Source organism: Rattus norvegicus, chromosome 8, assembly GCF_036323735.1.
Source record: "Rattus norvegicus strain BN/NHsdMcwi chromosome 8, GRCr8, whole genome shotgun sequence".
NCBI lineage: Eukaryota > Metazoa > Chordata > Mammalia > Rodentia > Muridae > Rattus > Rattus norvegicus.
Genome location: NC_086026.1, coordinates 72958252 through 72978412, shown reverse-complemented (window position 1 = coordinate 72978412; position 20161 = coordinate 72958252). Strand labels below are relative to the sequence as shown.

The window sequence follows — 20161 nt, the reverse complement described above, 5'->3', positions numbered from 1 at the left end:
CTAAGCACCACCATTCATTCTCGGCTACATAGCAGGAAACACCTACACTTTAGGGCATTATGTTCTGGGGGTTGAACCCAGAACATGCTAGGCGAGCGCCAAGCAAATGCTCCACCGCTAGGTTGCATTGAAAGATCCTAGCTCGAGTCTCAGGATGGCACGCCCTAGGAAACACCGATCCCGAATGAGAGACCCTTTCCAAAGTCGCGGGAAATCGCGGACCCCAGACACAGAGAGACCATTTTGGATGTAATAAGCAAAGGCAAGGTTTATTACAGAGATCTATTACGGGGATCTCCGGGTTGACACGTATCCTGCGCAGGAGACAGAGGTGTCGACCCCGAAACTCAAGTCAGGAGTTTATATAGGGAAAGCTAGGGGGTTTGGCGCGGTTACACACAATTGGCTAATTTTTGGCGCGGCTATAAGTGATTGGCTCATTCAAACAGACAACACAGCAGAAGAGTTCGTGCTGACTGGGGCGTACAGGACTTTAGAGTCTAGGGGCTTATCAGGGTTTGAAAGACATCTGGTTAAGGTGTGACTCTGAGTAAGCTGGGGGAGGTGCCCTTCTGTATCTTTATGGCCTGTCAGTCTTGGCTGTAGGGCAGGCCCTGCCCTGCCTGGACAGTGTTTAGAAACTTACTCTTTTAATTTTATATTTTTAAACCTTAAATCTGTATAATTTTCCTTTTATTCCCCTCTTCTTCTACTAAGTAATTCTAATCTTAGAATTTTGATATCAAATCTCGTATTTCGTCTCACCAGTTGTCCTAACTGACTGGTACTGTTGTCTCAGAACCATCAACCGCACAGCACCCACTCAATTTTTAACAAAAGCAATTAACCTGTTTGTCATGCAGGGTCCAAAAACTAAAACCAAGAAAATTATTAGTAGTGGCCCAGCTGTAGCAGAGAGTAGGGTAGTCATCCAGGGAGACCGAGTGAACCAAGACTCAAACCAACCTTGTTGAGCGTCTCTATCTTTTTGTAGGAGTCAAACCTATTAACTAGTTTCTTTAACACACATGGACCTATAATCAGAAGCAAAAGCAAAACTAAGAAGGGTCCCATAAGGGAAGATATCAGAGTAGTCATCCAAGGAGATCTACTAAACCAGCTCTTGAACCATCCTTGATGCGCTTCTCTGTCTGTCTTTTGTCTAACCTTTCTCTAAGTTTATTCATGGAGTCTTTAATTACTCCTGAATGGTCTGCATAGAAGCAACATTCTTCTTTCAATGTAGCACACAGACTCCTTCTTTAAGGAATATCAGGTCTAATCTTCTCCTATTCTGAAGGACTACCTCTGAGAGGGAGGTTAGGTATTCTTGGAGGTCAGCTAAAAAGTCCTTCACTCTTTTTATATCTGAGTCAATGGCAGTTCTGAATTCTCTATAAGCCTTGTATTGTAGGGCAACAGCAGATGTCCTTGTGCTGCCCTTGCAGCACCTAGATAGCCTTAAGTAATTCTCAACTCTTTTTTTTTTTTTAACTAAATCTTTAGCATCAGGATTCCAATCTGGACACTATCTAAACCTACACACCAAGGTCATGACTAGCTTTTAGAACTTCTAAACTTATACAGATTGTGATCCCTTGAGGCACAGTCCCAAGAAGTGTTAGGAGTACTAACATATGTAATGTTACATCATTTGTAATAGAAATCAAGCCTATCCCCACACCTATCTTGATAGAACCCAGGGCAAACATGAAATTAAGTCTAGGGAGCTTTTTGAAGATCTGAGTTTCCCTCTAGGTCCCAGCTCTCAGCCCCAACAGCTAGTACACGGCTGGTGAGGGCTGAGAATTGACGGCTGTCAGGGTGGTCAGCAGCACCAGGTACGGTCCTTTCCAGCGAGGCTCGAGTGTCTGGGCTCTGTATCGTTATATGTAGCTGTAGTCTCTGACCTGGAACTGATGAGATGTCTCGAGGGTCCCTGGGGTATAGGCTGCTGCCAGCTGTGACCAGACTTCTTTCCGTATCACCTGTAGGTCTTTTAGCCTGGCATATAAATCATTATTACTATGACATGTTGGTTTAGTAACATCATCTAATACAGTCAGAGGAGCTGAGGCCCCATATAAGATCTCAAAGGGGGTAAGGCTGAATCTGGAAGGAATATTTCTTGCTCTGAAGAGAACAAGAGGGAAGGAGTGCCACCCAGTCTGTGCCAGTCTCCACGGTCAATTTGGTCAGGGTCTCTTTTAGAGTTCTATTTATTTACTCTACCTGTCCTGAACTTTGAGGTCTGTAAATACAATGTAATTTCCAATCGACCTCTAAATACTTGGCCACACCCTGGCTTACCTTGGCAACGAAAGTAGGGCCGTTGTCTGACCAGATTACCTTGGGCACTCCAGACTGGGGGAAGATTTCTTCCAGTATCTTCTTGATGACTACCGAGGCCGTCTCTTGCTTGGTGAGGAAAGCTTCTATCTATTCCTGGAAAGGTATCTACAAGCACTAGGAGATACTTGTGATCATATTTTCCTGGTTTTATCTCATTGAAGTTCACTTCGACTTTTCACTAAACTCTCTAGGTCTCTTTGCCCTGTTTGCTTGCTAAGCATTCACTTACTGACATACCTTATATTTTTTACCAACTCTCTGGCTATAATCTTAAAATCTATTACATACACCTTAACTACTTGGACAAGCTTCTTATCTGAGTCCATTTATGTATTTGGCATAGTGAGTCTTTTGTTTGTTCTCTGAGGAATATAGTTTTCCCTCAAGTGTGCCATTGTCTTTTTTTCATTTAAGCAATTTGGGCCTTTTCTTCTGTTGTACATTCTAAGTGAAGCCATCCCTTAGTCCAATCCCAGTTCCCAGTGGCTGTCTCTTGCAGGCCTGTAAACAGGATAGGCTCCTGCATAGCCATTTTTTTTTTTTTGAGCCACTTGATCTGTTTCGTTATTGCCCCAATGTCACTGAATCTATTCCCTCCTGATATCCTGAGCAATGAATAGTACTCACAGTTGTTGGCTTCACCAGGGCATCCAAGAGATGGCAAAGGCATCTGCGGCACTGATGTGCTGGGGGGTTGGGGTTCAGCCATTCCAGATGACATTGTGTTGTCCACCATGGCAGCACCCACTTATCTCTGACCTTCATGAAGAGAACTGTTCCCTTCTGTGGACAAGGTCCTCGGCTTTCAGCAGGGGTCAATCAACCAGTCGCAGAGGTCTTTCCTCCACCCATGGGCTTCTGCCAGTGCTTGACACTCATGTTGCAGTGGCTCCAAGTCAGGATTGGGCAGCAAGGTGACCAGATTATCCCCAACCAGTGGAGAATCTAGTCCATCACAGCTGACCAGTGGTCCCATCTTTTGGGACGTTCTATTCAAAGGCAAAACATCAGCCACTCTATCACAGTCCTGGATTGGGTGATAATTGTCAGTGCCCAGCTGGCAGGAACGGTGTGTTCCAGGCAGAACGGCACTAAGCCACACATCTCCCAGCATCAGGTACTGGTGTACTGAGACAGGTCTTAAGTCCCACGTACACAGTCTGCAGATATGCATACACATGGCCACACCCAGCCATTTTAGCCCACACAAGTCATTTTGGAGAGCAAATTTCTCATGAGCAAGGGATAGGGGCAGTCAGGGATGACCATGAACTAGTGGGTTACCCGGCCCACGCCAAGGTCCACTGTTCTTCGGGCAGTCCATAAGTATTGTTTGTTGCCAGTATCCCCCTGTACCCAAGGTCTTTGGATACTGGCCCACTGGAGCATAGAAGCACAGAGCATTGGGTCCCTGTATCCACAAAACAACTTGGCGGGCTTCCCTTTTATCTTTGTACATAGCCAGCACTCTAGGACTGAGAGGCTCTCCAGTGGCCCCTCTTGTTCTTTCTGGGGCAGTCCCTGACCCAGTGTTTTTTTTCTTTGCATTAGGCACACTGATCTTTAGCCAGGAATTCTCTTCTGTTGCCAGGTACTATCTTCCTAGGTTCCCTAACTACGGTGGCCAATATATGTTCCTCTCTTGTCTTTTATCTCTCTTTAGCTCTCTAGCTTCCTCTTCTTTTTGTCTTTTTTTCCCTAGCTTCCTGCTCTTTTTACCTTCTTTTCTCTTTCAACCTTACTTTCTCTACAACTTATACTAACTCTCAGCAACTTAGCTTAACCCTTCAAATTTCTGTAACTTTCTCTTCATATCCCTTCCTTATCTTAGCCAGATTGGTGGGCATTTTCCAGCCCCTAGGAGACCCACCCTTGGAGCCTGGGGGCAGACCCGGAGCACTCCCTACCTTCAGGGGTATTGAAGTCAACAGTCAGGAGCCTTCCATCCATGTCTGGAACATTCTTTCTGGCCTCTAGTAGGATTCTGTCTTTCCTCAGTGGTAAAGAAGACCTGTAACAGTTACTAACAAGCATCTCAAGTGGGATGGTGAGAAAACAAGAAGGGAATCTAGAGAATAGAGGTCCACTGAAGAGGACAAATCACATTTAGTCACACAGCTAAACCAGGAGACCTTTTTTGGACAAAAAGGCCATTGTAAAAATAAGCACAAGCTTTGTCTATGAAACAGAAAGGCGAGCAGAGGGGCAGCTGATCTGTTACCGACTATCTCTCTGGACTTAGATTTTCCCTTAAGAAGTACCTCTCTTCAGTGTCAGCTTGGTGGCTTTGCCTCTCAAGAGAACCAGCCTCCAAATGACAGTAGGCTTCTAGTAAGAACTAATAACAAAAGGATGGAGAGATGGTTAGAACCTGGGTGCTAGATACTAAGCAGCTGACAAAAGAATTGTAACCAGTTCACCTGGGGCTATCAGGACTTTAGTAGCAGCCCTTTACCAAACTGTCTCAGTGGGCTATAGGCCCATGGAAAAGAAAACATTAATTCTGACCTTGGCCACAGCCAAAGCCTGAATTCTAAATTTTGACTGGCAAAACAAAGTTTTTCAGTTTGTTGTAGATTCTTTTTGAAACTATTTTAGGGGCTTCTCTGCCCCCAAACCTGGGGCATCTCTCCTTGGGGAGGAGGCTCAAGAGAGAAAGATAAAACTCCTGGCAGAAAACAATTTCTCTTAAGCAAATTATTTTTAACTTTTAACTTAAGCACCAAGAGGACCAAGTAAAACTCTTTGACAAACAGTTTCATGATTTTAAACAGTCGTCAGTCCAAGATTTCAAACACAGTCGTCAGTCCAAATTCAAAAACGAAACAAAAGCCAAAAAGACACTCGACAATACCACAGAAAACAAACCAGACAAACAAGACCAAGACAAAGCATCCTATAACCAATTTCCACAGATGCCTGGTACCTTCAGTACCTGGCCCAAACTGCAGCTTAACCTTAGCTGCTTCTGGGATGAGACGGACCATCTGATTCTACCTCCCAACAGAATTCCAGAGTGTCCTCTTGCCCTAACATCCGTCCAATGGTCCACCATCAAAGACAAAGGGGTTATCACAGTCTGCCCCATGGCAAAGAAAAAGAACACCAAACACAGAAACAGAATACAGACAACAGACACTAACAAGTCCAAGCACACTTGTCCGCGCCTATACTTAAATAGGCAGCCAAACGCGACCTCGGACAGAGTGGGATTTTTCGTCCGCTCCTGCCTAGGTAAAAGGAGCACTCCGTCTCCTTTGTTCCAGAAAACCACAGTCAGGTCCTCCTGACTGCCCACAGCCAGGCTCTCCCGACTGTTCTCCACCCGTGGAACGTCTTCTAGGGGCTGCAGCTTGCGGGCTCTGGGCGTCCCCCCTTCTGCAGCCAGAGGATCCTTACGAATCGCAAAGGCAGCTGCACAGAGTGGGATTCCACATCCACTCTCCTCTCCTACAGAGTGGGATTCCACATCCACTCTTAGGAGGCAACACTGAGTGGGATTCCACATCCACTCTCTTAACACAGACCAGTACTGAGACACACATGAACACACAGTAGAACCAAAACAGAGACAGACACAGACTGACAAATGCGGCGCCGCTCACATAGAAACACTCAGACAAACATCCAACTCACCTCCAAGGGGTCTTCGGAGTCTGGGGTGGTTGCGAAGATCCTGGACGAGCCCCCAAATGAAAGATCCCCGAAGAGAGACCCTTTCTAAAGTCGCGGGAAATCGTGGACCCCAGACACAGAGAGACCATTTTGGATGTAATAAGCAAAGGCAAGGTTTATTACAGAGATCTATTACGGGGATCTCCGGGTTGACACGTATCCTGCGCAGGAGACAGAGGTGTCGACCCCGAAACTCAAGTCAGGAGTTTATATAGGGAAAGCTAAGGGGTTTGGCGCGGTTACACACAATTGGCTAATTTTTGGCGTGGCTATAAGTGATTGGCTCATTCAAACAGACAACACAGCAGAAGAGTACGTGCTGACTGGGGCGTACAGGATTTTAGAGTCTAGGGGCTTATCAGGGTTTGAAAGACATCTGGTTAAGGTGTGACTCTGAGTAAGCTGGGGGAGGTGCCCTTCTGTATCTTTATGGCCTGTCAGTCTTGGCTGTAGGGCAGGCCCCACCCTGCCTGGACAGTGTTTAGAAACTTACTCTTTTAATTTTATATTTTTAAACCTTAAATCTGTATAATTTTCCTTTCAGCATCACCAGCGTTCCTTTTACTTTGGGACCACCAGATGGTCACTGACTGTCGTGGAGCCCCCTCCACAATCCAGGCAGGCCTGGAACTTGTGATCCTCCTGCCTCAACCTCCTGTGTAGCTGGGATTATATATCTGGACTACCAGGCTGAGGTGCTCAAGGCACCATTTAAAAATATATTATGGGGGTTGGGGATTTAGCTCAGTGGTAGAGGGTATGCCTAGCAAGCGCAAGGCCATGGGTTCGGTCCTCAGCTCCGAAAAAAAAAATCAGTTTAAAAATATATTATGAAATGTTTAAAGTCCATGGCTTGGGGGTGTGGAGGAGCAACAGACTCATTCTTAAAAGGCGGTGAACTATGGAACCTGCGCTTCTCAAACAGTCACTGCTTGCTTGGGAACACACACCCAAACATATATTTAAGATGACTTGGATTACAAAACAATATAAAAATGAAAACTTGATGGGGCTGGGGATTTAGCTCAGTGGTAGAGCGCTTACCTAGGAAGCGCAAGGCCCTGGGTTCGGTCCCCAGCTCCGAAAAAAAAAGAACCAAAAAAAAAAAAAATGAAAACTTGGAGAAATACTTTTTTTTATAATCTAGGGAGAAAGCTCTCAAAGTCTTGCCTTGTCCAGTGTAATACAGTTTGTGACAGTTAAACACAGATTTTTCTGAAATAGCTAAGGTTTTTTGTTTTTTTTTTTTCATGTTTAGATATGGTCACTTTAAGATGTTCTCACTTTAAGAAGTTTACCGTAACTTATAACTTGTATTTAACTCCTTTTGACAAAGGCTTGAGGTAATGTCCTGAAAGCTCTTCCTTTAGAAGACACATCCTAATACACCTTTTTCAAAACTCAAGTACCTAAACCCCCTAGTTTCATAACGTCCCTGTTATGAATTGGACCCAAATCTTTCCTTGTACCATTCTCAACAATTTCTCCTGTGGTGAATTTAGCCAAACTATAACATCAGCGAGGACGGTCCCTGCCAATGTCCTCACTGACGCCAATTGCAAGGTTGTGAATCTCTAGAACAACCCTCATGTCAGTCGAGCTGGATAGCCTATCAGGCCTGTGACACCCTCATTTTGTTTGTGAGCAAGGCCCACGGGAGTTAGAGTTGAGCTACTTTTGTGAGTCAGTGGGTATCACAGCTCCTTCCAGGCATATATATGTGACACCATTCAGAATTTGGCCAACTAGAGACACTTACCTGAGCTTTTCCTATTCCGAGTTTGATTGCAGCTCAAACTCGCATGGCCCTCGAGGCTGACTTTGTAAAGACTCCCTTTCCTCCACATGTCACAACTGACACAGGGCAGCTCAAAACCCCACTGTAAATGAATTGTTTGCTGGTAGACTCTCTTGTGGCCAAAGCATCCAGATACTTCTGTCAGGCAGAACATTCCAGAGGCTTAGAGCTCAACTCTGAGTAGCCAAAGGCCAGACCTCTCTTTGAGTACTGTTAGTTTTTCTCTACACAGAGCCCCTTTTTCATGACACGAAACAACCAGAACACTAGTGGATACTTCCCCCAGTCCTGTGATCAGCCAGTTCTTCCCCACAGTGACCTGACCATAGGAGTCAGCACTTTCTGTATGTAAGGGCTTACCTGCAATGCTTATCTTTGCTTAGTTTCCGAAACATGAAAGTATTAAGACTAGTCTTGTTGCAAGGTCAAATTAATTAAAATACATGCAATAAGCACTTAGAATAGTGAGAGATATTTGGTAAATCCTACAAGTTCTCAAGCCTTTCAACCCATCGTCCCTGCTTCCCCGTGACTCCTTTTGCTCCTGGGCATTCAAATCCTTTTCTACACCAGTGTATTAAAATAGCTATTGCCAGCAAATGATTCATAATTATCTAATTCTACACTAATGGGCATGAAATATAAAACCACTATCGATTTTTAAGATTGTTTCAAATGATATAACGTTAAAATTGTCAACCTCAATTTTAATTTTGAATCAAATTAGAGAAGAATATCCAAAAGAGAAGACAGTGGTACCTGTGAACACCTCAGAGCAGTGTCCTTGGGTCATCTTAATTAGAACTCTAGGACTTAGATTATGTCACCTGGTAAGTTTCCTCGTGGGCTGGTGCTATTGTTCATCCTATCTGTAAGTGTTTACTGCATGGCCTGTTAGAATGGCATCTACTTCCACAGCATCTGCACAGACTCCCTGACATTGGTTCAGGTAACATGGCTAAGCTGGTATAGTCATGGGGTACAAGCATCAACGGGTTAAAGAAACATCCCCTCTGCTGGATTAGCATTGGGATTTAACAGATTTCACACCACAGAGCTTACGGTACCATTTAATAGAGCCAGCCAAAGGAACTCATGCTCCGTGGTGTAACAGAACTTGTGAATCAGGGAAATGTGAGCAAGAGTTGGAGGACAAGGAGGAATGGCGACAGTTTTCCTTTATTCTGCACAGAGGCCTGGGCATCCTTCATCTACAGGCTGCGACTCTTCTTTGGCATGCACATGTAAAATGCATGAATAGATAACGATCTGTTAGAAACTGGACATTCACTTGTAAAATCCTATAGTTTAGTTTTTACAGGATTCCATGACGGTCAAATTCTCAAATGTTAAAAACAAGTGGTTAGAGCTAGACTAACATTTAACATAGCTAGAGATGCTTTTCTATGAGTGGAATGGATCCTTAGATGGAGTTCTAGGCAGCTTCAGCTGTCAACTTGACAGAGTCCAGAGTTATCCGTGGAATCTCACCTATGGGACTGCCTCCATCAGATTGGCCTGTAGGCATGTCTGTGATGTTTATGGGATTGCTGACTGATGCAGGAGAGCCCAGCCCACTGTGTATGGTACCACCCCCAGGCAGATGGCCCTGGGTTGTATAAGGAAGCAGGGTGAGCATAAGCCAGGGAGTTCCTACCTTGCACTCCTGCCCTGGCTTCCCTCCTTGATGGACTGTGAGCTGTGAAATGAAACTCACCTTCTCTCCCCAAGTTGGTTTTGGTCATGGTTTCTTCACAGTAGCAGAGAGCAAAGTAAGTCAGTTGGTACTTTGAGACTAGATCTGAAATACTCAGGTGCAAAGTGAGACTCAAGTAATACCTGGGTATTATATACCACTGTCCTCAAACTATCTGGGTAACTTGCCAGGGAAGCTAAATGTTTGCTTTTTCTAGAATAGTTCCAGTTGTCAGTATTCTTTCTCATGTCAGATCCCGGATCAAGAGAACTGCATCTTCATGGAGTTCTTTTTGGCAACATTCTACAATTACACCTTCTTTATCTTTCAGGCCTATAATTGGGATTTCTTTTTGTTTTTTTTACAATTTTAGCTGAATTTTTCCTCAACTAGTCAGATTAGTGAAGTAGAGTAATGAGAGTCATCATATAGCCAGTTTATGGGAGAGCCAGGCTCTGCTGGGAGCTCTGGCCTATCCCGTAGAATCTTAGCAATCACGTTAGGAGAGATTAGGCCTCAGTCTATAAAAGAAAGCCAAGTACAAACATATAATTTGATAAAAGTAGTAACATCAACTGGGTATTGATCCTTAAGCAGGTCATGTGTGTCGGTCTGTGCACATGTGTCTTTGTTTCTGAGTATATTTAATGTCTGTTCCTATAATGAAGGATGCCTGGTCTTTAAATTAGTTTTGGAAATTATATTACAAAAGTCCAACCGGTGTACCTTAGCACATAGCTTGGAAACACTAAAGCCAATCGGCAGTTTGACATTTCGGCTGGCTCTCGCTTGCTCACCAGTCCCTGTGTATGACTTGTTAGGCACATACAGTACAAAAATGAACAAGGTCAAGAGGAGCTCCAAGAGAGGATGAATCTGCCAACTTTGTGCTGATCAGAGGTGAACAAAGTGGGATTTGGTGTTGCCAATGATTCTGTGGTGTCTGTTCTCATGGATTTTTCAGGATTTACAGCAAATCTTTGCTGCATTAAACCTTTCAAGTGTTTCTATTAGTAATGACTCTGTCCCCAGACTGTCAAAACAATAATCATTTCTAAGCAGAAAATGTGTGGTAAGTAATGTTTTGATGTTCATAAAGATAATGGGTGACCTGTAAAATTTCAGTATGGGAGATTGGACGTAACTGAAGAAAGAACAGAAACAGAATTTCATCTCATCTCCTACCAGGTCTGGTGTGACATTTCCCACACTTCTCATCTCTAATGTAGGCATATAACAGGGGCTTCTTAAGAGAGAAAGGAAATACACCTGGCAAGAGCCAAAGGCTGCTCTTGAGAAAGAGGAATCGAGCAGCTCTGTTCAGTGATACAGTGGAGTATCAGCAAGTTACATACAGTGAGTTCCGCCAGGGCTTTCAGTGCGTGGAGCGGAGGCCGCACATCCTCCTCCGTGGCCAGCCTGTACACAACACATCACACATCATTTCTGACCCGCATTCTGAAGTAGCTGTTTTCCAGGTGAGAACATTAAGCCCCTAGGAGCTTCTGGACCTTTTCCAAGGCCAGGCAGGATTCCGCTTACATGCATCTGGCGACCAAGTCTGCACTGCTCCGTTTTTATGCCCATTACCTCACTTTCATTTACCAATCCCAAAGAGTAGGGAAACCATTCTATTCTGGCGAAGAAACTAGAGGAGGTGCTGAAAGTTTGAATAATATATGTGGAAACCGAAAGCTTCGAGTTAGTGCTGGGAGCCGTGTGCAGCCGCCATTGGTTGAGTTCTTCCTATGCACTGGACCTGTTGCATGTTTTCTCACAACTCCATGAAGGAGTGTTGTTGTCCACACAAGGGGAGATGGAGGAAAACTAAAACCTTTGGTACCCTGGTGAATAATCCAGCTCAGTCTCACTCCCTCACACGGCTGAAAGACATTATTGCACAAAGGTCCATGGAGCCACAAAAAGGGAGGCGAGAGCCAGTTCACTCCTAGGAGGAACCAAAGTGTATGGACCCTTTGAGCTGCCCCTTACACTGCACACAGTAGACACTAAGTCAGGTTTGCTGCAGTGATTTGGACAAAAGGATCAGAAGATACACCTCTTCATCACTGGCCCAGGCAAGCAGGAAGTGTGTTCAGGTATCAGTCTGTGAGCCCTGGAGGTTCTATATAATGATTTGAGCAGAGAACAAATAATCAAATGTGTCAGCCAGACTTTAATGCCCATCAGTGAAAATATGCAAATTCTGCCACTTGACTATGGCACTTGGTTGCATGGGAACATCCCCAAGTAAGCAATAACAAAGGCTGGACCAATGTGAGTCCAGTTATCCTACCAGAGCACAGGTAGACATTTCAAAGTGCCTTTAGCAACCCAGTCTGCAGATTGCTGTTCATGTGACTGTGGCTGAAACAGGTGTCTGGGTTATACATTAGCCTAACAAAGTGTTTTCCTTGTGGCAGCAGCCCATGCGATAATCAGTGCCATCTTCATTTATCTGGTTTTGTTTCTGACGGGCGGGGAGTCAGCGCTTCCTCGCATCACAATGCCCATTTGATCCTAAGGGTGCCAGACAGAAGCATGCTCACCATTTCTTATATTTTTGGTTGTGAGCCTAGCCTTTAACGGCTGAGCCATCTCTCCAGTCCATGCTCACCATTTCTAAGGGAAGCATACACTAGAGGCCTCGTTAAAGCAATGGCATGTGCTGCTCCCTTCTCCTCATGGATTAGTTCCACTCCTCACTACGCAAAACAAAATGAAAGGCACATCTACGCAGCTGCCTCCTCAGAGCAGTGTGTGACAGAACCAGCTTGGAGGGAAAGCCACCTGGCCCTGTGGCCACGTTTGTTGTACCTTGAAAGGTACACTTTCTCGAGAGCCCCCTTTTGCTGGACATTCCCTGTTTTTTTTTTTGTTTGTTTGTTTGTTTTGTTTTGTTTTGTTTTTAAACCTTAAGCAGTCTGTAGAAATCAGCGTCTGGCTCAGACATGTTCGCCAGCTTTACCCGCTGAGGCAGCAGGAGTCATCCAGGCTGCACCTCCATCTTGTATCTGTTTCTAGTAGCAGTACAAACAAACGGTACAGAAACATTCTTGTTCAAACTCCGAGACAATAATCTTCTTAGTTCAGATTGTCTTAAAGCCACCAAGGCAGCCCTTTTTGATGAATACCATAAAGCCATGTGTGTCTAGCAACCCAAGCCCACTGTGGGCCCTGTTCAGTCAGTAACTGCAGGGTGGGGATGTGGCTCAGTTGCTAGAGTGCTTGCCCGGCCTGGATCCAATCTCCAGCACTGCATAAAAGTCTGTGTGTGGTGCACACCTGTGGCTGCAGTTTCCACAGGCAGAGGTAGCAGTATAAGAAGGTTTAAGGTCAACCTTGGCTACTTAGCAAAAAATCCAAGGCTACCCAAGACTGCATAAAAGCACGTGTCAAAAAACAAGAACTTGCAACAGGTAGACAATGTATACTTAAATATACATATATATATACATATATATATATTTTTTTTTTTGCATTTAGGTCCATGGGGACCTCCATCAGTTAAAGGAGAAATTAATTCAATTCTCAGCTGAGGAGACAAGAGACCCTCTAGACATTCAAAATCTTGAGACAGCAATTCAAAGAACTGAAACGGGGTTAAAGGTAAGTAAAGCTTTGGACAGTAAGTAAAATACTGAAAAGAGGAAAAGGGATTGGCAGTCCACACAGGTTCCTTAGCAGAGCTGGGTTTAGGGTGGCCACCAGACGTTTCCTCAGACTGCAGCTCAAGTAGAAGAAAGACTTATCCCATGTAGGAGTTGCTGGGTCAGACCTACATAGCCAAGCCCTTTACTGACTTTGTGCAGTTTCAGTTGTATTGAGGGCTGCAGGTCAATCAAGCAATGACACTCAGTTGTTCATTATAATTTGGGGGACATTTGAAGTAATTTGGCCTTGTGATGCCTAATGCTATCTTAGGCATATAATAACACATAGTGTTCTATGCATTTGGTGTGGGGGGGTTAATTACACAATTCAAAGTATTGACCTAAGGAAATGAAGTAAATTAGCTGAGTAGCTCACACCCACCATCATGGCCTAAGCTTTGCCTTTTCTGTAACAGATTCACATTGAGAGGTATCTCGGAATTGTAAACCAGGAGGTGATAATGACTCCTGTGAAGAGCTTAGACTCCCCTATCAATTCCAAATGGTAAGTAAAACAGCCAGTTAGAGCCCAGAGCAAGTAACACCAAGGACCTTCATCTCTTAGGCAAAAATGCCTGAAGTTAGTATCAGAATGTGGGATTCAGGGACACCTGCTTGCAGGCTACTTCAGGCCTACTGCCTGACGGCAGGGCCATTGTTTGGGATCCTGGATTGTATTGCTTTTTGGTGAGAAATAGTTAAAATTCTCCAAGGTGATATTCCAGTGAGAATGGGTTGGGTTTTACAGCGTTTAGATACCTGGCACTTTTTGCAGTTTTGTACTTCCATATATGCTTTATTACTAAGGTAATTTGGGGCCTGGGGACATGGATCAGGGGCTGAGAGTGCATACTGCCTTTCTAGGAGACCTGGGTTCAGTTCCTAGCAGCCACAGGGGATGGTTCAGAACTTCCAGTGACTCCAGCTCCAGGAGATTTGACACCCTCTTCTGGCCTCTGCAGGCACACCTCTGTCCCCCAATACACACAGTGTATAGAATGCATGTTCATGCATACATGTGTATACATAAACACACACACACACAGAGCGCATATAATCCATACATATAAAATATAATCCATTCATATAAAATAAATCTTAAAAGTAATTTTGGTATTCATAGTAAGCAAAAAATAATATAGTTTGTTTGAGAAACTCATTATGTAATATACCCTAAGAGATGATTTATTGAATTTTAACTAAATTGAAAAGAAAAGCTCTTGCCTGGCCATGGGCCTCCTGGTAAGAGAATACAGACTAAGCTTGGTAACTGGTCTTCAATCTTGTGGCTCTGCTTTGTGCTTTGCATTGACACCGCTCTCCCAATGTCCCCCTCCATGAAGGTGGTGGCACAGATATCTACCACCCTTTGCAGAGGTGACCCTGCCCTGTCCTCCACGTTTCCCCAGCTCATGTCCATTAGCATCTGCCCTCTCAGGCTACTCCATATTCACCACAATTTCATCCTCAGCACCCAGGTGGTAATTATTACAATTTTATAGCAGACTATCCAAGTTAATATCTTAGAGAGCAAAGTTAATTACCTCATAGTTTGTTGTCACGAGTACAGATAGGCACAGTCTTGCTAAGAGCCTCTGCCTCAGGGTCTCTCACAAGCTAAGTGCTGGCTAGAACAGTCCCTTTAAGGCTTGGCTTGGAGCTGGGAAAGCAGCCTCAGGAGAGATGGGTGAGGTTCTATTCCCACCCTCAGGCACACATTCTCCATTTGCCTTCTGGGTCCTTCCTTGGCATGTAACTGTGAGGCTCTCATCCTGAGGAATAGAAGAAAATTTATTCCATCTGGGAGCGTCTGAAAGCAGAACAGGCCTGGGGCTGGCCAAATGGTGGACAACATGGTACAAGAATATGTTGTCACCATCAGAATGGCTTCAGTGACAGTGATCCTCCTGCCTCAGACCCCCCTAGTATTGGATTTCAAGGGTGAGCAACCATATCTGGCTTCACCCATAATTCTTTGCTGTAACAATACACTGATGCTCCAAATTTCCACTTATGTCTGGGTGTTTGAATCTAAAAACTTGTTCTCCTTTTGGTCCTGATCAAGACTGTCTTATCAGCCCATATCTAATTCATTCTGAGGCTTACAGGAACTTGTACACTGGGATACCCTGTGGCCAGTGCTCTGTGGGATTTAAAAGAATCTACATTTAGAGCAAAGAATCCAACGTGGTGAGAATTACAGTACCCGACAGCACCTGGTTAAACGGAGACTCAGTAGAGCAGATGGGAGCATGCCGAGGTTGCTCGGGGCTAGGGTACATAGTCTGGGGTAAAGCAGTTCATGGACTCAGACCTACTGAAGGAAAGGGAGCTTCTTCTGTCTTCTGGGGAGAATAACATAGCCCAAATGAAAGCCACATAGAGAGTGGCCACTGAAGGTCTGTTCAGCAGGGGGACACGCCAGCTCGCTGGATGGGGATGGGGTGGGGTGGGGGATGAGTGGGGAGAGGGGGACAGACTAGGCAAGAGTTGAGTCTAAGCCCATTTTCTTATATATAGGGAATCACTGATGTGATGGCTTTTGTGTCAGTGCGTGACTCAATGGAAGTGGTTCTTTGTAAAGCTGACTCTGGAAACAACTGTAGACAGCGGCTGGATCACCAGCAGTTCCCCACCCAGTCACCCGATGGCTTCTCTGTCACTTGTTTATGTAGCAAGCAGGTATTGCACAGCTGCTGTTGCTAACCATGCTTTAGATGTGCAAGCTCCATCACTCAGCCACAGACCTTGGCCTTGCAACACAGCTTCTAATCTGAGATGTTTAGACCTTAGTGAAGATCCTTGGGAGGGAGACTGAAAGGGAAACTTATATTGGAAGCATTTGAGCAGCCCCTCAGTGCACTTGAGATTAGACAGAGGTAAGATGAGAAAGACTCAGTGGCCCCAAGACTTGGGTCTGGGCCGATGAAAAGGTAGAGGAGTTGTGTGGATCTAACATATTAGCAAAGCAAAATCGACTTGTGGAACAAAGAGCTGGGGCCTCCTCCTCTCCCTCCTCTTACTCCTCTTTCTCTTCCTCCTCCTCTCTCTCTTCTCATTGGAAACAACTGGATTTAAAGCTAATTTTAATGAACTTTCATTAACTTTCAGCTCAATTTCAGTAACTACATTTTGGACGTGCAGTGTCAGGACTCAGCCCCCTGTTCCATGGGCTTCAGACGCCACTGAAGTTCCCCTGTGCCCTTGAGGCAGGTGGCAGACACTGCTGTCTTCTGTGTGAGATCTTGGCAGTTTCAAGGGCTGGGTGTGAGCCTTGAAACTTGAAATTTGTGTGAAGTTCTCAGTTCTCATTCATTGGAGGATATTCTTATGAATTTGAAGGAGGGTGCATATTCTAGTTAAGTATGTTCATTGTGTCTTTCCCACAATGCAGACATCCGTTTATACTTCTGACTCTTGCAGCAGTGCAGTTTCCGGGCCCTGGAGAACCCTACGATATTTTTCCATCTTTTTCTAGGCTGAAACACTTTAACTGGAATTTTTGATTTTCTGAATTTGTCATGAGTCCATTCTGTACAAATGAGAGATTCCATGCCTTTTGTCACAATCTGTAGTCTGTCTGGAGGCCTCTGAAATACTGAGTTCAAAATCACAGCCATAAGTGTAGTAATTCTTCTCTGTAGAGGAGGTAGAGAAAACAGGCTGACAAACACCTTGCCTACCCGGTGACCAAGGGTGCTCGTTACTTACAGTAACTACACTTGACAGCCTTCCAGGTGGAGCTGCATACTGGGCTGCCAGGTCTGCTGTGTCCACAACCAAAGCTGAACTTGGAGATTCTTACTGCGGAGGATTCTGGGTTTGGAGGAGATGATGCAGGAGGCACTGGGTTGTACCGGCAGTGTTGAGGTTGGGTAGAGAAGCCAAGGTTAAGTAAGTAGACCAGGCTGTATGTTGACTATGAAAGGGGCCTGGAAAACACAGAGCCAGAAACAGGACACACATGTGTGGTTAGTGTAGAAAGCGTCACAAAGCACCTTGATGTGTGCTGCCTCTAAATCAGCCCTACCATCACACAGGGTAAGTCATTATCCCCATTTTATAGACAAAGATCTAAGACTGACTAAGTTGCACCAGATCAATCACATGGCCAAGAATTTTACAGGGAACTCTCAGAGAACCCAGTCTTCTGACTCTAATGCAATGGAGTAATAATAATAATAATGTAATAATGCTTGCAGTAGTTTTCAGTCTGTTTACATTCTTAAAAGAAATCCTTGTAAATCTGATTAAAGATAAACAGTCAAATGAATTACACAAGTCAATGAGATAAAATGTGCCAGCCCATACTGATGAAACCCTCATTGTCAGACATTTTTAATCTTTTTTAAAAATATATATTTTAAAAACATTTATTTGTGTGTGTATGCACATGTGTGTGTGTGTGTGTGTGTGTGTGTGTGTGTGTGTGTACGCATGTGTGCCACACTATATGTGGAAGTCGTCTGAGGGCAACCTAAAGGACTCACTTCTCATCACCTTTCACTGTGTAAATTGTGGGGATCAGATTTAGGTCATCAGGCTTGGTGACAAGTACCTTTACCCACTGAGCCATCTTTCAGGCCTTCATTTGTAGACTTAATTTTTAAGTTTAGGACTGTCACTTGTAAGTAGGTTAAATTATGACTGGCAGATTGGCTGATCTACTTATCTTTGAAAATGAATCCATAGAGAAAAAACGAAGAAGGGTTTTTGGAGAAGAAAACATTCGGAGTCACTCTACCCTCTAGGCTATTGAGCCTTAGTTTGAAATCACAACACACAGTGAGAGGCCAGCTCAGATGAGAGTCAGGCCAGTAGTCGGCAGACTAAATGTGTGCCAAGGTATCAAACAGACACAGACATCTGATAAGTCTCAGAGTGGAGGGTGTGGCCAACAGTCATCAGCTCTAGTTAAATAATCCAATGGGTGAGCTCTGCTGTCTGGAGCTGTCTCCTTGTCTCTTGTCTCCAATGAAAGGTTGAGGGCTGAAAAGAGCTAACTGGTAGCATATGGAGTAGAACATTTCTGGGGAGACACCTCTTATCTGCTCCTCCTCTCTTGCCAAGGCATGCCCTGTCCCTTATTAGGGTCTAGAAGAGTGGAAGAAGATCTGGACCAGGGCATGGAGTTGGCATCCACATGTGGTTCTGGATGTTTTCTTTTGCCTTCTGTTCAATTGTGTAATCACTTGTCTTCCTCTCAGGAGGGTAGGAAGCCTGCCTAGGATTCCTACGAGCGAGCTTCCCGTGATCCTTCCTGTGAGTGTATGGTGCTGCAGTGGGATGTAGCTCTAGATATGGTGGGGTAGATCACAGTCAAGTGCTAAAAAATACTCGGAATACTTCTTTACAGAATTCTGGGCTTTGCAGCCCACTTCGTGTGTCATCTTCGGCAGACCGCACCAGACTTGGAGTCAAGTCTGTGCATGACAGCCTCTGGGGTCAAGTGCAGGACAAACCATGATTATCTACCTGAGAGCAAAGGAGCTGTTAGAAGAAATTTAAGTGGCTGTGTTGGTTGTTATGGTCATCCTGACACAACCTCAGATTGCCTGGGAGGAGGGAGTCTCTACTGGGAGAGACTGATAGGATCAGATTGGCCTATGCTCATGCCTATGGGGATTTGTCTCAATTGCTGACTGATGCGGGGAGGCCTGGCCCGCTGTGCGTGATGACCACCCGTGGGCACGTGGTCCCAGCTTTCATAGGGAGAGTGTCTGAGCAAGATTCAGAGGGAGGATGCTATCAGTACACAATGTTTCTTCATGGTCTCCGCTTTCAGTTTTTATCTCCAGGTTCTGCCCCAGAATTTCCTCAGTGATGGCCTGTTAGCTGAAAGAGACCCCTCCTTCCCTAAGTTACTTTATCACAGCACCACAAAGGCAAACTAGGACAGTTGTACACAGTAATTCCTGATTTGTTTTCTTATGTTAATATAATTCTTATGCCTTTCTTATACATACTGGTGTCATCTTACCTACTGCCTGGTCGTGGTTCTCAGACAGGTTTGTGATTCTCTGTGGCTGACTCCCAGTCGACATGGGAGGTGCCAGAGCCTGCTGTGCTCAAAGCCCTTGGGGTGAGCATGCACTTGGTGGCATGGAGGGTCATCCTCTGAGTGATAAAGAGCCTGGTCCTAAATTTCCTGTGGCCCATGGCTATGAAAAGCTAGCTATGCCTCTACACCAGGACTAGGACCTTGTGGTCAGGCTGGCAGGAATCCCCAGTGTCTCTTAAACAGAAGGCTACAGCAATTGTCCTGGGGGCACCAGTTCCCTCTGAAGGGGGGGGGCAGCAAGCACTGCAGGTCTCTGCTGCTCTTTGCCAGAGAAAATACAGCTCCTGTTCATACCTGAGAGTCAACCTTGCTCAGGTCTGTGAGGTTTTCCTCTGCAAGAGACACCAGAGAAGAGGGAAGAGTGCACTGTGAACTGAGCATCCTTGAAAGTGATTTAGATCAAGCTCACCACAGTTGTCCCCTCCTTGTACCGTGCTCTCCATGACTGTCAGTATTTTCATAACACTTGACAGGTTGAAATGGACTTCCTTTAATGGTTTCTCCATGTGCATGTAGAGCTGTATATATACACATGTGTAGTGTGTGCACATGTATATGTACATAGCCAGAAGAAGACTTCAAGTGTCCTGTTCTGTCACTCTCTGTCTTGCTCCCTTGAGAGAGTCTCTCAGTAACCCTGGAGCTAGGCAGGCAGCCAACATGCTTCAGTGATCCTACTGTCCGCTCTCAACAGTACTGAGCTTAGAGGTGGTGCATAGCTATGTCTGGCTCTTTATGTGGGATTTGAACTCTCGTCCTTATGCTTGTGTGTCAAGCACCTTTACCCCCTGAGACATCTCTCCAGTCCTAAGGACTTCAGGTATAAAAAACTTATATTTTCTCTTTAAATCCATAAGGTTGATATTTTCCCTATGAAGAAACTGAGGCGTAAATTATAGAGATGGCCAGTGATGAGGCCCACACTG

At 44.9% G+C, this 20161-nt stretch overlaps 1 protein-coding gene and 1 long non-coding RNA gene across 17 annotated transcripts in view; one reads left to right on the top strand and one right to left on the bottom strand.

The window, feature by feature from the left end:
- Positions 1-20161, top strand: part of Iqch (IQ motif containing H) — a 193701-nt gene that overhangs the window by 220 nt on the left and 173320 nt on the right. For 13 of the 16 annotated variants that reach the window (XR_010053948.1, XR_010053947.1, XM_039081112.2 and 10 more), the window contains exons 2-3: positions 13008-13130; positions 13591-13679. Coding sequence is in view for 14 of the 16 variants with exons in the window: in XM_039081112.2 (XP_038937040.1) it covers positions 13008-13130; positions 13591-13679 (212 nt within the window). In the remaining 2 variants the exon portion in view is untranslated. Of the gene's footprint in view, positions 1-6152; positions 8656-13007; positions 13131-13590; positions 13680-20161 lie in introns of those variants that run through there. The other 3 variants (XM_063265156.1, XM_039081117.2, XM_039081115.2) reach the window with 3 other exon arrangements.
- LOC134480189 (uncharacterized) lies at positions 242-6213 on the bottom strand. The gene is made up of 3 exons (XR_010054410.1): positions 5989-6213; positions 4260-4375; positions 242-2004 (listed from the first exon to the last, which is right to left on the bottom strand). It is a non-coding gene; the product is annotated as an uncharacterized LOC134480189 (long non-coding RNA).